The sequence below is a fragment of the Choloepus didactylus genome, chromosome X (assembly GCF_015220235.1).
Source record: "Choloepus didactylus isolate mChoDid1 chromosome X, mChoDid1.pri, whole genome shotgun sequence".
In the NCBI taxonomy this organism is placed as follows: domain Eukaryota; kingdom Metazoa; phylum Chordata; class Mammalia; order Pilosa; family Megalonychidae; genus Choloepus; species Choloepus didactylus.
This window is the reverse complement of record NC_051334.1, coordinates 55,644,226-55,659,422: the sequence shown is the minus strand read 5'-3', so window position 1 is coordinate 55,659,422 and position 15,197 is coordinate 55,644,226. Positions and strand designations below refer to the sequence as shown.

Below are 15,197 nucleotides of genomic sequence, written 5' to 3'. Positions count from 1 at the left end.
CTAGAGACATGGAAGGAAGAATGATAGCATATAGGGAGAGTTGGACAGAAGAAAGATGAGGAAGACCTCACCATAGGATTATCTTCTATTGTCTCCTCAGGCAGTTGATATTCTCATCAGGGTGTGGCAACAAATATGAGAGAAGCCATAAAGGTTAAGGCAAGACGGGGAAGGCAGGAGGGAAGGACACCTCCAACACCCCCTACCACATAATAATGTCTACACATTTTACTGTATTCTCTGTCAGTATAGTAAATGCAGTACTTGTTACCTAGGAATAGACAGCCAAGTTTGGCCTAATGGGCACTGCCAAGTACATTTTGGGTCTTGTATTTTTCACGGTAAAGACGAATGCTCTCAATCCCATCCTCTAAAACAAAAATGGAAGTAGATGATTACTTTAATTAACAGGGTCATTATAACTGAAAGACTGAGATTCATATACAGAAGTATAAATTGGTCCCACCTTTCTGGAAAACAAACTGGCAACAGAACAAGAGCGTGAAAAAAAAAAAAAGACACAGGAATTCTACCACTAGGAAATAATCAGAGACATACATAAGGATAACTATACACCACAAATTTATAACATCAAACAACAAGAAAATCTGATGCCCAACAATAAAGGAATGACTGATAAGTAATCAGAGGAACATTTTCTTAGTGACAGCAGTAAAAAATTCTACATAATCTATGATGTTAACAATGAAAAAATTAGGCATAGAAGAGGTTAAAAAGGAGATGACTATCTTGTGTGCTGTCATTATGAATTTGCCTTTTTAATACTTTGCTATATTTTCCAAATTTCTACAGTGAGCACTTATTACTTATTTATAGTAAAACTGCAAAACATTAAATACTATATGGAAAAGACTGGCATACATATTTAGAAAGTAGATTTGAAAAGGATTCTAAACACAAAGAGAACACACACACACACTCTCTCACAAATCCCAGGAGGAAAAATGCTAAAATTCTCTTTTATGTTGTAATAGGTACTTTTTTTCCCCTTTTAACTCCAGTTTTCAAAATGTGGTTTATACATTTATTTGAAAATGAGAAAAGCTTCATAGGCAAACTTTCAGAAAACACTTCTTAGAAAATAAATGTGGATTACAATATCCCTTCCCTCTACAGATTTAACTAGATAGTAACAGAGGACAGTTTGCTTCCAAAGAACATGACAGAGAGGCAGGGCAAGATGGCGGCATAGGGAGGTGTAGAATTTAGCTAGTCCCTTAAAGCAACTAGTAAATAGCCAGGAACAACTCGAAAATAGTCTGGAAAACTGATGGGGGACATCCATGACCAGACAACATCATACACAAGCCTGGAACGGGTGTAACGGCTGCGATTGCAGGATGGAACTGTAAGTAAAGCTCACCAAACTGCAAGCTGGTGCCCCTTCCCCACTGGCACAGCAGGCTGAGTTGCAAAACTTCACTGTGGGAAAAAGAAGCAGTCCCTGCTGGGAGCAAGGGAATATAGCTTGTAGCTCAAAAAGCTCCAACTGCAGTTTTAATTAAGAAGTTTTGACTACTGAATACATGCTACGAGCACAGGTAAACCCAGAGCAAGCAGGAAAGGAAACCAGAGGTTTATCCTAGCAGAGAGGCAGCAGGGCTAACAGGAAAAAAAAATACATAAATAAATAAAAAGAGGGGCTTTTGTCGTCCGCTGAGCTCAGAATACTGGAAAAGGTCTGTGTCGAAGAAAAAGGGCACAAAGAATTGGGTACCAACTCTGGTTCTTTTTTTTTTTTTTAATTAATAATAAATTTTATTTTGAAATAAGTTCAATCTTACAGGAACAGTTGTAAAAACAGTACAAACCCCCTACATAGAATTCCATCATACCCCGACCCCCCTCCCCCGATACCCTGATCCATCACCTTTAAGATCCTGTCACACCACTGTCTCTTTCTTTCCCTCCCTCTCTCCCTCCCTCCCTAACACCCATCATCTATTGCTCTGTCTTCTGAACATATAAGAGCAAGCTGCACATATCTTTGAACAAACAATATAATTCACATATACCTTTCCCATGAACAAGAACATTATTTTATGCAATCTCATTAAACGCAGCTAAGAAGTTCAAGAAATTCAACACTGATACAAAGCTTACATTCTATATTTCCTTTTTTTTTTTTTTTTTCCTTGTGTCCCATCTGTGTCCCTTTGAGCCTCCTCTCCTCCGACCTCAGATCCCTTCCAGGATCATCCTTGGCATTTAATTTTCATCTATTTAGACCGTCTTATTTTTTTTTTCAATTGTGGAAAGATATATATAGCCTAAATCTTCCTATTCCACCCCTCCCTAGCATTCCCTTAGTGGGATTAATCACATTTAGAATGTTGCAGTGCTATCACCTTCCAACGATCCATTTCTAGACGTTTCCCTTCACCCCAAACCAAAACCCCTACTCTCATTTCCAACTCTGGTTCTTGCCTGGTGGTCTGGAGGGCTGGGGACTGGCTCTGAAAAGGGGACTTCTTGCTTTTTTCCTTTTTTTCCTCTCTCATTCTAAGTAGCTCATTAGAGAAAGCCTCGGGCAGTTTCAATTGTCAGCACTGACCCAGGAAAGGTGGAGTTAAGATAGAGAGTCAAAGGAAAAACACAAGTGTAGGAGACAATTCCCTAAAGGGCTTGTCCCCCATAAGAAGGGAGGGGGGCAGCTCAAGTGGTGGCCCTCTCACAGAGAATGCAGAGAATGCAGACCCCAGGCCCTGGGGGGAAAAACAACAGAAACAGCCTAAGCTTGGCTTCTGACACCCTGGGTTCCTGGCCAGGACAGGGTCCACTGAGAATTAAATGCACAGCACCTCTTTACGCCAGTAGGGAGTTGCGGGCTCATAAGCAACACCTGCTAGGCAGGACAGGAAAGCACAAAATCTAGAGGTCTCACAGGAAAGTCTGACAATCTGCTGGGTCTCACCCTTAGGGAAATTTGATATTGAATACAGTCTCCTCCTGAGAACCTGGGCCCATCTGGTCTGGGAAAATATGATTGGGGTAATAAAGGAAACCAGATGCCTAGACAACAAAAAATTACAAATCACATGAGGAAAAATGAAGATATAGCCCAGTCAAAGGAACAAACTTACACTTCAACTGAGATACAGGAATGAAACAACTAATACTAAGTCAATTCAAAAAGTTTAGGGAAGATATGGTGAAAGAGATGACCCATATATTGAAAACACTGGGCGTACATGAGGTAGAAATTGAAAGTTCGAAAAACCAACTGGCAGAATCTATGGAAATGAAAGGCACAACATAAGAGATGAAAGACACAATGGAAACATACAACAGCAGATCTCAAGAGGTAGAAGAAAACACTCAGGAACTGGAGAACAAGGCAACTGAAAGCCTACACACAAAGAACAGATAGAGAAAAGAATGGAAAAATACGAGCAACATCTCCGGGAACTTAAGGACAAAACAAAAGAAGGGAAAGGGGCAGAAAGAATAATAGAGGAAATAATCACTGAAAATTTTCCATCTCTTATGAAAGACATAAAATTACAGATCCAAGAAGCGCAGCATACCCCAAACAGAATAGATCTGAATAGACCTACACCAAGACACTTAATAATCAGATTATCAAATGTCAAAGACAAAGAAAGAATTCTGAAAGCAGCAAGAGAAAAGCGATCCATCACATACAAAGGACACTTGATAAGACTATATGCAGATTTCTCAGTAGAAACCATGGAGGCGAGAAGGCAATGGTATGAAATATTTAAGATACCGAAAGAGAAAAACTGCCAACCAAGAATTCTATATCTGGCAAAACTGTCCTTCAAAAGTGAGGGAGAATTTAAAATATTTTCAGACAAACAGACACTGAGAGAATTTGTGAACATGATACATGCTCTATAAGAAATGCTAAAGGGAGCACTACAGGCAGATGGGAAAAGATGGGAGAGAGAGGTTTGGAGAAGAGTATAGAAACGAAGACTATCAGTAGGGATAAAAAGAGGAAAAAATAAAATAAGATATGACAAATAAAATCCAAAGGCAAAATGATAGACAGTAGACATTACGTTGAATGAAATTAGTCAGAAACAAAAGAACAGATATTGTATGGTCTCACTAATATGGCCTAACATTGATGAGGGAAATTTGAGAGTGGAGAACACTAAAAGGAGTGCTAGAGACAGATAGGAAAAGACAGGAGAGAGAGGTTTGGAGAAGAGTGTAGAAATGAAGATATCAGGAGATAGAAAGATGGAAGAGATCAGGCATTTGATGTTGAAGGAGTATAGAATGTTCTAGAGGATTGATTGTATAGATCCAGAAATGGATAGCACAATACTGTGTCGTGGTAGCACAATATTGTAAGTACACTGAAAAAAGATGACTGTGAATATGGTTGAAAGGAGAAGGTTACGGGTATATATGACACCAGAAGGAGAGATAGAAGATAAAGACTGGGACTGTATAAGTTAGTGAAACCTAGAGTGGTCAATGAGTGTGATTAAAGGTATAAAAATTAGAATGTTTTTACATGAGGGAGCGGGAAGAAGGAATGAAGTTGTGAGGAATGCAACCAAGTGAATGGACCTTGAGTTAAGTAAAATAAGCCAGAAATGAAAAGAGAAACACCTCAGCCATATGGACTAATAATAATGTGCAAACTCTGAGAATTGAATCTGGGAGCATGGGTTGTCAGGGGAAGGCTTATGTAAAGGTTCCTAGATTGTAAGCTCTTACAGCAGTCATATTTATTCATGAGTTGTAACAGTTATTTCTAAATTTTGAGATGCTGAGCTGTTTGTGTTTGACCTGGAGCTTCCAGTATCTGTGTAGCGAATGGGACTTGGAGCCAGAGTTCGGCAGCTGTGAGTGTTGGCATTGCTCCATGAATCAACTGTTAAAGAGGCTGAAAAGGAGCTCAGACTTCCTTTGGAGATGTGAATGAAATGGATTTGGTTGAGATTGAGGTAGATCAGACTAAAGGGTAGAGAATGATTATTAACTGTGTTTTAAAACTTTGCCTCCTGTGTGGGACCAAAGAAAGAGATGTTTATTTGGTGCAAAATCTATATTTTCTATAGCACACTATACAATTTAACTGGTAAGGTCAGTTTACTCAAATACCATAATTACATGGAACCTTGACTAGGGAGTGAGATCTTGTTGGTTTTTACAGGAAGTCCCAATACAACCTAAGAGTAATATGGGCAGAGAATAAAAAGTATTTGCAAGCCCTCTTGAGGGACTAGGGAAAAATGTGGAAATGTTGAACTTCCTCAGCTGAGGAATTCATGATATTCTCGCAGACATTGGGAACTACCAGTTTAGTAGGCTGAGACCTAGATCTTTGGGCTTGCCCTTATGAAGCTTGTTACTGCAAAGGAGAGGCTAAGTCTACTCATAATTGTGCCTGTGAGTCACCCCCCGAGAACCTCTTTTTGCTCAGACGTGGCCTCTCTCTCTAAGCCAACTCAGCAGGTAAACTCACTACCCTTCCCCCCTATGTGGGACATGACTCCCAGGGCTGTAAATCTCCCTGGCAACGTCAAGTGACTCCCAGGGATGAGCCTGGACCCTGCATAGTGGGATTTGAAAAGCCTTCTGGACCAAAAGGGGGAAGAGAAATTAAATAAAATAAAGTTTCAGTGGCTGAGAGATTTCAAATGGAGTCGAGAGGTCATTCTAGAAGTAACTCTTATGCATTATATAGATATCTCTTAGTTCTTAGTTTATTAGAATAGTTAGATGGAAATATCTGAAACTGTTGAACTTCAATCCAGTATCCTTGATTCTTGAAGACGACTGTATAACTATATAGCTTATATGGCGTTACCGTGTGATTGTGAAAACCTATGGCTCACACTTCCTTTACCAAGTATATGGATAAATGAGTAGAAAATGGAGACAAACGGTAAATGAATAATAGGGGGGAGGTGGGGTGTGGGATGTTTTGGGTGTTCTTTTTTACTCTTATTTTTATTTTTTGGAGTTATGAAAATGTTGAAAAATTGATTGTGATGATGCACAACTATATGATGATGCTGTGAACAACTGTACACTTTGGATTATTGTATGGTATGTGAATATATTTCAATAAAATTTTTAAAAAAATAAAAATTTAAAAAATTTTAAAAAAACATGAAGCACTTAATGGGCAAATATGATCAGATTTTTCCACTAAGTTCTCAGTCTGATAAGGAGAATCCCTCGTTGTCAACCTAATGAAGCATTCAAAGAAAACATATGACTCTTTTCAAGAAGAACTTGAAGATTATATCAAAGTGCAGAAAGTCAGAGGCTTAGAGCCAAAGACTTCTTTCAGAAAGATGAGAGAGGACTATTTAGAAAGCTATGGGTTTCAAAAGGGGGAAAATAAATGGAACAAAACAAAGTTTCCATGGCTAAGTGATTTCAAATAGAGTCAAGAGGTCATTCTGGAAGTTACTCTTAATGCAAGCTTCAGCCAGATATTGCAAATTGCCTCAGTATGCCAAGCCCCAACCAACAGTAGTCATGACAACCTTAGGGAGTGCCATGGGCTCTATCTAAGTCGCTATAAAAGTTTTTGTCACAGTAAGTCTATTCTTTCAGAAACTTTAGGCCTCCAGATTGATCCTGTGCCAGATAAGCCCTGAAACCCAGAGGTACCAGTCTCTCCAAGAACATCAACCAGTTTCATTCCTCTACCCCATAAGGTCAACACCCCTTTCCAGCATGAAGAAGTTAGAATGGTCTTTGCCCAGATATCCCTGAAGACTGAGAGAATGATTAAATGAGAGGGAGGAGATGTAACTGAGAAATTAGGATTTAACAAATGATTATGACTACTGATTCATTATATAGATATTTCTTTTTAATTTCTAGTGTATTAGGATAGAAGGAAATAACTGGAAATTATTGAGCTGTAGCTCTGATCTTTAGTAATGATTGTAATAGCTATATAGCAAAAAAAAAAAAATAGGTTGCCAATGTTTGTTTGGATCTACTTCTGGTTGTTTTATTCTGTTCCACTGATCTATGTATCTATCTCTGACAATACTACACTGTCTTAGTGAACCTATCTGTATTGTGAGTCTTAAAATTGGATAGAGCCTAGGCGTCAACAAAGGGGCAGAGGAAGGGGTATGGGATGTTTGGGGTTCTCTTTTTTCTTTTTATTTTTCTGGAGTAATGCAAATGTTCTAAAAGTGATCATGGTGAATGCACAAACTATGTGATGATACTGTGAACGATGGATTATATACTTTGAATGGATTGTATGGTATGTGAATTTATCTCAATAAAATTACATTTAAAAAAAATTTGAGTAAAAAAAAAAAGAAACATATGGGTACAAAGAAGAGGTTAACTCCAGATCCAGAAATAGAATGTTTGAGCAAAGACTCCCACCTGAAACTGTCCAGACTTACCGATGATCATATAATATTTCACAAAGTAGAAAACTGGTTACCTTAGTGTCTACCAGCTCATGAGAGCAGACTGAGACCAGATTCTCTGAACTACTGTCAACTCCCCAGAGACTACTCAGAAAAACCAGTACCCCTGAACGTTAGTCCGCAAGAATATAACTGTGGCTCCTACAGTGTTGAATCTAGAGTTTACAAGTGCCTCTCCTTAGAAAACAGTACCAGTTCCCATCAAGCCAGTCATAAACAGACACATCAAAAGAGAAAAGGGCACTAGGAGGAAGACAGCGAAAAAGAAGAGCAGCAGCTCAAACAAAAGAAGAAAAAGTTATGAAGAAATGGATTTTGACACACACACACAAGAACATTCAAAGAAAGCAAGCAGAGATGGAAACAGTCAGTGTCAGTACAGAAAAGCTTAAGAATCAAAAGGAGAAAAAACCCAAGATATAGCCTCTAAGAAAGAGGAATGTAAGCATACAAAAGAGAAAAAGGAATAGGGCCAAGAAAGGACAGAGGAGGAAATGCTTTGGCACCAGTCTATCCTTGGATTTTGAAGCTATTTATTTGGTTCTCCCAAAGTTGAACTGAAAAAAATACTTGAGAGAGTTGGTTTCATGATACTTGTGTTCATGTAACCTTTCTTATGTGACTAGGTACTTCAACTTCTACCAAAGGCCAAGTGAACAGAAGGCTTGCTGCCCAACACAGAAATTACTTTTCCTCATTTTCTAGAAGCATTATTATTACACCTTTCTTACATATAATGTAATTTCCCTTAATGAGAGACGCTCTGCTTTTATTCATCAAATTGCTATGATAGTGGAATTGTTTCCCTTGGGAGGTCATTTATTATAAATTGGAGGATTAATAAGCTTTACAGAATCTATTTCTTGATTGGGTTTGTTTTAGTTTTGGTGGGGTATTTTTATGTTTGTTGGTTTCTCTATGAAGCAATTTAGACTGATTTGCTTTTCTCTGTTACATCTAACTTGCAGTATATATTCTAGGTTGGAAAATCAGATACATTATAATATCAAGCTTAGATTACATATAGTTTTAAGAGTTATCAGAGTCCTGATACAAAATCAGTATATACTCTGGAAATGTTTATAATAAAGTTCTAAATTCTAAAACAACAACAACAACAACAACACTAGGACAGGCTGAATCCCACTCTCCAAGGAAGAGGGAAACAAACATAACAAGTTCCCAGAACATGAAAGGATATAATCGTGGACTGTCATTATGTATCCCACTGTCACAGGATAGATGGCGTGCAAAGTTGTGAGCTGCTAAGGCACACACACAAAAAATGCTTCTCCATGAAGCAACTTGACCCTTACTCAAGAAGATGATTGTGACCTCAAGAGCAGAGAAATTTCTGCAGCATGAGGTGGTAAGTGCACTTCCTCTCATCAAACAAGATTGGGGTATAAAACCAGCTGAATGGATGAAGAATGTCAGCCTGAAAGAAGAAAAGCAAAACTTTAAGCATCTCTGAGATGGGCACAGAAGCAATGGGAAATGCATGTAAAAGCTAAGAGTAGAATTTAACATTGCACTGGACTCACTGACAAACTGACTGAAAGCAGATGTGTGACAAGTATAGTTATTAAAATTTCAAAGGCAAAAAAGGTTATACCTGCCACCTACCTTAGATCTAGTAAAGAATAAATGGTTTTTGAAATGCAGTTTGATTACAAATGCTTTTAAAAAGCTCTATGTTCTAGACTAGGTACTGCCAAAACAAGTACCTTAAACTTTATTTGGGGTGCACATCTAGAATAAACAAAGGACTTCAGTGGCACACACTCAATTTAGGTAGAGAAAGAACCAATCAGGTTCTTCCTGTGGCAACTTTGCAGTCCTGAAGTGGAGAGTAGGTGTATATGAAGGGGGATGCCAAGAAAAGCACTTTGTGAGGAGCTTAGTGAGGGCTGAGGCTGTTGATCGAGCGGCAGGTGTTGGTCTGTGGCAGTGCTGGCAGCATGATGGTTCCTACTCGGGCAGACAGGAGACCCCACACAAAGTTTAACAAGGAGTCCAAATAGCTCAGCAAGTACTCGACTTAATCTGGAAGAAGCTGGAACCTAGAAGTCAGAATAGGGCTGTAACAGTATTCCCAGAATGGTTTCATTACAAGACACATCATTGCTAACACATTTTTATGACTGACCACATGACTTTCTTCCATACAACACCTAGGAAACACTTGGATTAGTCTCTATATATGATAACCCAAAAGGGAGGAGATTCCACCGGGGAACAGACGCCCCTTCTGAATGTAGGAGACAGAGAAGTGTGTTGGCAGTCAATATATAACCAATGTGAAAGACAAACAACATGAGCGCTCACATTATTAGAGGGGTATAAACTGAAACTGCTTTCATACAAAGCAATAGGGAAATACACACACCTTAAGTAAATGATACATCAACTATATTATAGAGTTATTTGAGATGCCTATGGAGAACTTTAAAAGTGGCAAAATTTTTATCACTTAGACCAGAAAAGATCATATACACTAACTATCATTTGATCACAACATTAAATATATAGTCCTAAAAGAAAAAAGACTGACTGGAAGAACATAAAAATTTTACAAGTGTACTTGCCAGATTGTAGGCCTTACAAATTTTCACCTTGGTAGGATGTTTTTCAATATATTTAACAAAAAAGAATACAAATTTAAGATACATAAAAGGAAATGCACAGAAAAAAGGTAAGAAAATATTTCTCCATGTTTCTGAGATTTTATACTGTACTTTTCTGTACTTTTCTACCATGAATCTTTATTACTCTTAAAATTATTTAAAAAATGCTGCCACAGTTCAATAAATATTATTTCATCATGATCCAGAAACAAGAAAGGCTAGGTCTGAAACAAAGTATGTCTCCTAAGAAAATACATGCATATATGAACCCACTGTGAAAAGAGGCGCTACTGAAGCTCATGTCACATGTCATCCTCAAAATTCAGTAAGCTCTGAGGAATACAACATAGAAAGAAACAAGTCACAGGCTACTGATATTCACATTGACTGAATGGAGGTTTAATATGTCCACACTCTGAAAACCTAATGATTTGAAGTCAACCACAGAAAAAATGCATCCAAACATTAGGTTTGCACTGTCTTTTTCATCACTGCTTTCAGGAGAACACAAAACAAACTGGTTCAGGTGTCAGCAAGGACAGGAGAGGAAAACAACAAGCCAGTAACCACAGAAAAACACACATCAAAAGCATGAACTGCATTTATATTCCTAAGTAACAACAACAACAACAAAAAACATGAGCTGGGCTCACACAGAAACCCTGCAAATGCTCCAAGGTCCTATTAGTCAAAGAAGTATAGCAAACCAAGGGGTTATTTCCTTGGTTCCTTTTACTTCCATGTGGGGGTAGTGCTTAGACTTTCAAATGAAAACAAATGAAGTAGAATTAAACAAATTAGAATCGAATGTGAAATTCATGGCAATTTAAGATAACAAAAGGAAACATCAAAGGCCATTTTTTGCTTGCTTTTGGGTAGGCCCCCGGATTCCCAGGGGCTATATCGCACTTTCCTCTACATCAGGGTGTCAGAAAGTGGAATATATTTGAGGAACACTCAAAATACGTTCCCCAAAACATTGATGTCACATTAAGGGGCAAAAGACAGCAAAGACAGATCAGTGCATATCTATAATGTATTCATGTATCCTGCCAATATAGTTTCCATAGAGCTGCCAAAGTGACTTGACTAAAACACAAATCATGCCATGCCACCTGCCAGCTTCATTGAAAAAGGCAGAAGGGCCTCAGACAGAATCAAAAGAATTATCTATTTAAGGGACAGGGAAAGGAAGAGGAGACTGGGTGGAGTAACCAGACAGGTATCAGGAGAGCTTAATTCCACAAAAGCCAAAGAAAGAGTTTTTCTAGAATGAGGTGCTGGGTCAAGTATATTATGCTGCAGACAAGCCAAGTCAGAAGAGGAGTGAAAAGTAACCAATGAACTTAGCAATAAGCAGGTATAAGGTACCTTGGTGAGACATTTCAGTGGAAAGGCAGGAACAGAAGCTATTTGCAATAATTGGACAGAAAGTAGGAGGGGTGCAATTAAAGACAGGAAGAGTAAACAGGGTTTTCAGGAAGGGATTCTTATCTCTGTACCCTAGCAGCTAGTATCATGCCTGTCACATAGTAGGCCCTCAACAAAGTACATGTGAAAATGAGTCACGAAGGTTTAAAATTTCCTTCAGTGAAAAATACAACCTTAACAACCCATTTTATGTTTGAGAACTGGCTGAGGTCCTGGAAACCAGAAAATGAAATAGAAAAACGAGAATCATTCACCTGACACCAAAGGCTTGATCTGCTTGATTCTGGCAGCCATGGCTGGTGTGATTTTGAATTTGTAGAATCTGAAGCAGTAGGTTCATCTGTCTCCATGGGAGCCAACGTTATCACCATCTAGCCCAATTCCTTCCAACAAACCCTGGGTAGAAGCATCTGTACTTCCAGCTGTGCCATCTTGTTACCCATCTACAGACAGAAGAGGGGAGCAGTAAGAACATGTACAGCCAACACTTACCTGGATCATTGTCCTGAAGAGTCCCAAGAAAGAGCTACCTCTGGTGCTTGCTACTCTTTATATATCCACAACTTCCTAAATTTAGGTGGTGGGGTGGGGGTGGGGGTGGGGGTGGGGGGGAAGGAACTATACCGATATGATCCTCTCTTAGGAGACCTTCTAAGTAGCTAATGCTGACATCTTCAAATGAGATGATATGAACAGACTTTACCGACAGCTACTTACCTTGGAAGACTGTTGCAGGCACGGCACGACCCATGGAGTACCACTCACGTAGACTACAATATGAACGGTGCCCCTGATGCTGGCAACATGGATGCCCTGCTGGAGTTTTATAGCTCTGTAACAAACTCAAATTAAACATCATATATTAACACACTGGAGAATTCTATTTCCTAGCATTTAAGATTTTTGTATATGAATGCGAGATGTCTGTTTTTTGATATGCATGTGCTCTTAGATCTCAGAACCAGCTTTATATAAACAAAACAATTTATACAAGTTTTCTTTATAATGTTCTAGAAAAGTTATGTAGAATCTGAGTTATCTTTTAAATGTGAAAGAAATTGCTAAAAAATAGATCTCGACTGTCGGAGAGGTAATTCTTTAACAATGACTCTAATTTCATTCTCAGTTGTTAATATAAACTATATTATTCTTTTCTTGAGTTAAATTTGGTATATTTTGACTAAACCTGAGATTCTCACTCTTGGTTTGGTGGGTAACTTTTCTCCAAAATTAGCCTTGCCAGAGGTTTCTGTATATTTTATTAATTCTTTGCTGCCAAAAACCTAGTTGTCATGGAAGTCCTCGATTCCTTTTTTTTAAATGCAGTTTTGTTGAGACATATTCATACACCATTCAAACCATCCGAAGTATAAAATCACTGGCTCACAGTATCATCATATAGTTGTGCATATGTGCCGGTCTGAATGTATTGTGTCCCCCAAATGCCATTATCTTTGTGGTCTTGTGGGACAGACGTTTTGGTGCTGGTTAGATTTGCTTGGAATGTGCCCCACCCAGCTCTGGGTGGTGACTTCGGTGGGATACTCCTATGGAGGTGTGACCCCACCCATTCAGGGTGGGCCTTGATCAGTGGGGCCATATAAAACATGCTGACTCAAAGAGACTGGACGGAGTGCAGCTGGGAGTGATGTTTTGAAGAGAAGCAAGCTTGCTGGAGAGGAACGTCCTGGGAGAAAGCCGTTTTGAGGCCGGAGCTTTGGAGCAGATGCCAGCTGCCTTCCTAGCTAACAGAGGTTTTCCGGAGGCCATTGGCCATCCTCCGGTGAGGGTACCCGATTGCTGATGTGTTGCCTTGGACGCTTTGTGGCCTTAAGACTGTAACTGTGTAGCGAAATAAATCCCCGTTTTATAAAAGCCAATCCATCTCTGGTGTTTTGCATTCTGCAGCATTAGCAAACTAGAACAGATTTTGGTACCAGAGAAGTGGGGTGCTTTTGCTGCTGAGTCTGCAAATACCAAACATGTTGGAACGGCTTTTTAAGTGGATAAGGGGAAGATTCTGGAAGAATTGTGAGGAGCTTGATAGAAAAGGCCAAAACTGCTTTAAAGAGACTGTTTGTGGAAATATGGACTCTAAAGATACTTCTGATGAGGACTTGAGTAGAAATGATGAATGTGTTGTTGCAAACTGGAAGAAAGGTGATCCTTGTTTTAAAGTGGCACAAAATTTGGCAAAAGTGAGTCCTGGTGTCAGATGGAAGGAAGAATTTAAAAGTGACAACCTGGAATACTTAGCTGAGGAGATCTCCAGACTATCTGTGGAGGATATACCCTGGCTTCTCCTTACAGCTTATAGTAAAATGCGAGTGGAGAGAGATAAACTTAGAACTGAACTCTTGGGTTCAAAGAAACCAGAAGCTGATGGCTTAGAAAATTACGAGCTTCCAGGGGGTGGAATCCCAGAAGCTACAGCCCAACGTGAGGACATAACCAAACATGGAAGCCAGCCGCCATTTCAGTACAAGCCAAGATTGGAAAAGGAGTTAAGCAGAAAGGATTTGTGGAAAGTCCTATTGTCTGATGGCTTTGACCCCTGCATGCTTCATGCAAAGCCAACAGAATTTTTGCGAGATCTTTATAGACAGAGCCATTGCCGGTCTGGACTGGAGGAGACAGACAAGGAAAAAATTAAAGGAAAAATCTCTTCAAAGACAGAGCCATGGAGGTTGAGGTCTGGAGTCAGGAGGTCTCGGGCTGGGAGAGCGGAGCAGCCCACATGCATGGAAAGGGTGAGTTTGCCCTGGAGGTCGAGGGCGGGCTTTCCGCCTCGATGCTCTGGAAGAGTTTTGCCACCTCAGGTCCCAAAGAGGTTGGAGCACATTTCCAGGGAATTGGGGAGAGCCTGGCTGCCACCACACTGTTCTGAAGGGGTTGAGCATGTGCCCCGGAGATGGAAGGGAATCCGGGAGCTGCCCCGAGGTTTGAGGAGGGTGGAGCCGAGAAGGTGGTCTCCCCAATGTGTGGAAATGTTGGAGCACTCACCTAAGTGTTTGGAGAGGAACGGGCTGCAGAAAAGGCCCTTGGGAAGGGTTAGGCTCCCACTCTCTCAAGCCCCAAGGATGCAACATTGTTCTGTAAATGACTCTCGGACTTTGAAATCTAATGGAATTTGTCCTGCAGGTTTTAAGAACTGTTTTGGTCCTGTTAACCCTGTTTTCCTTACTGTTTCTCCTTATGGCAATGGGAATGTTTATCCTATGAATGTCCCTCCTTTGTATATTGGAAGCATATAACTTGTTCTAAGTCCACAGATCCAAGGCTAAAGGAGAATTTTGCCTTAGGACCCACCACGCCTGTAATTGATTTTGATGGGATTTTGTACTTAACTTTTGTTACTGAAATGATTTAAGTTTTTTTGTGATATTGTGGTGGAATGAATGTATTTTGTATTTGGAAAGATATTGTCATTTTGGGGTCCAGGGGGTGGAATGTGCCGGTCTGAATGTATTGTGTCCCCCAAATGCCATTATCTTTGTGGTCTTGTGGGACAGACGTTTTGGTGCTGGTTAGATTTGCTTGGAATGTGCCCCACCCAGCTCTGGGTGGTGACTTCGGTGGGATACTCCTATGGAGGTGTGACCCCACCCATTCAGGGTGGGCCTTGATCAGTGGGGCCATATAAAACATGCTGACTCAAAGAGACTGGACGGAGTGCAGCTGGGAGTGATGTTTTGAAGAGAAGCAAGCTTGCTGGAGAGGAACG

General features: G+C 39.8%; 1 protein-coding gene and 1 pseudogene across 1 annotated transcript in view; one reads left to right on the top strand and one right to left on the bottom strand.

Annotated features, from left to right (window-relative positions):
• LOC119522153 overlaps nt 1-15,197 on the bottom strand; it is a 32,399-nt gene that overhangs the window by 346 nt on the left and 16,856 nt on the right. The window contains exons 5-6 of the mRNA XM_037820810.1: nt 12,191-12,305; nt 11,728-11,916 (exon numbers count right to left, since the gene is read on the bottom strand). Coding sequence (XP_037676738.1) covers nt 11,909-11,916; nt 12,191-12,305 — 123 coding nt within the window. The 3' untranslated portion in view covers nt 11,728-11,908. The remainder of the gene's footprint in view (nt 1-11,727; nt 11,917-12,190; nt 12,306-15,197) is intronic.
• On the top strand, nt 6,201-7,942 carry LOC119522643 (annotated as a pseudogene).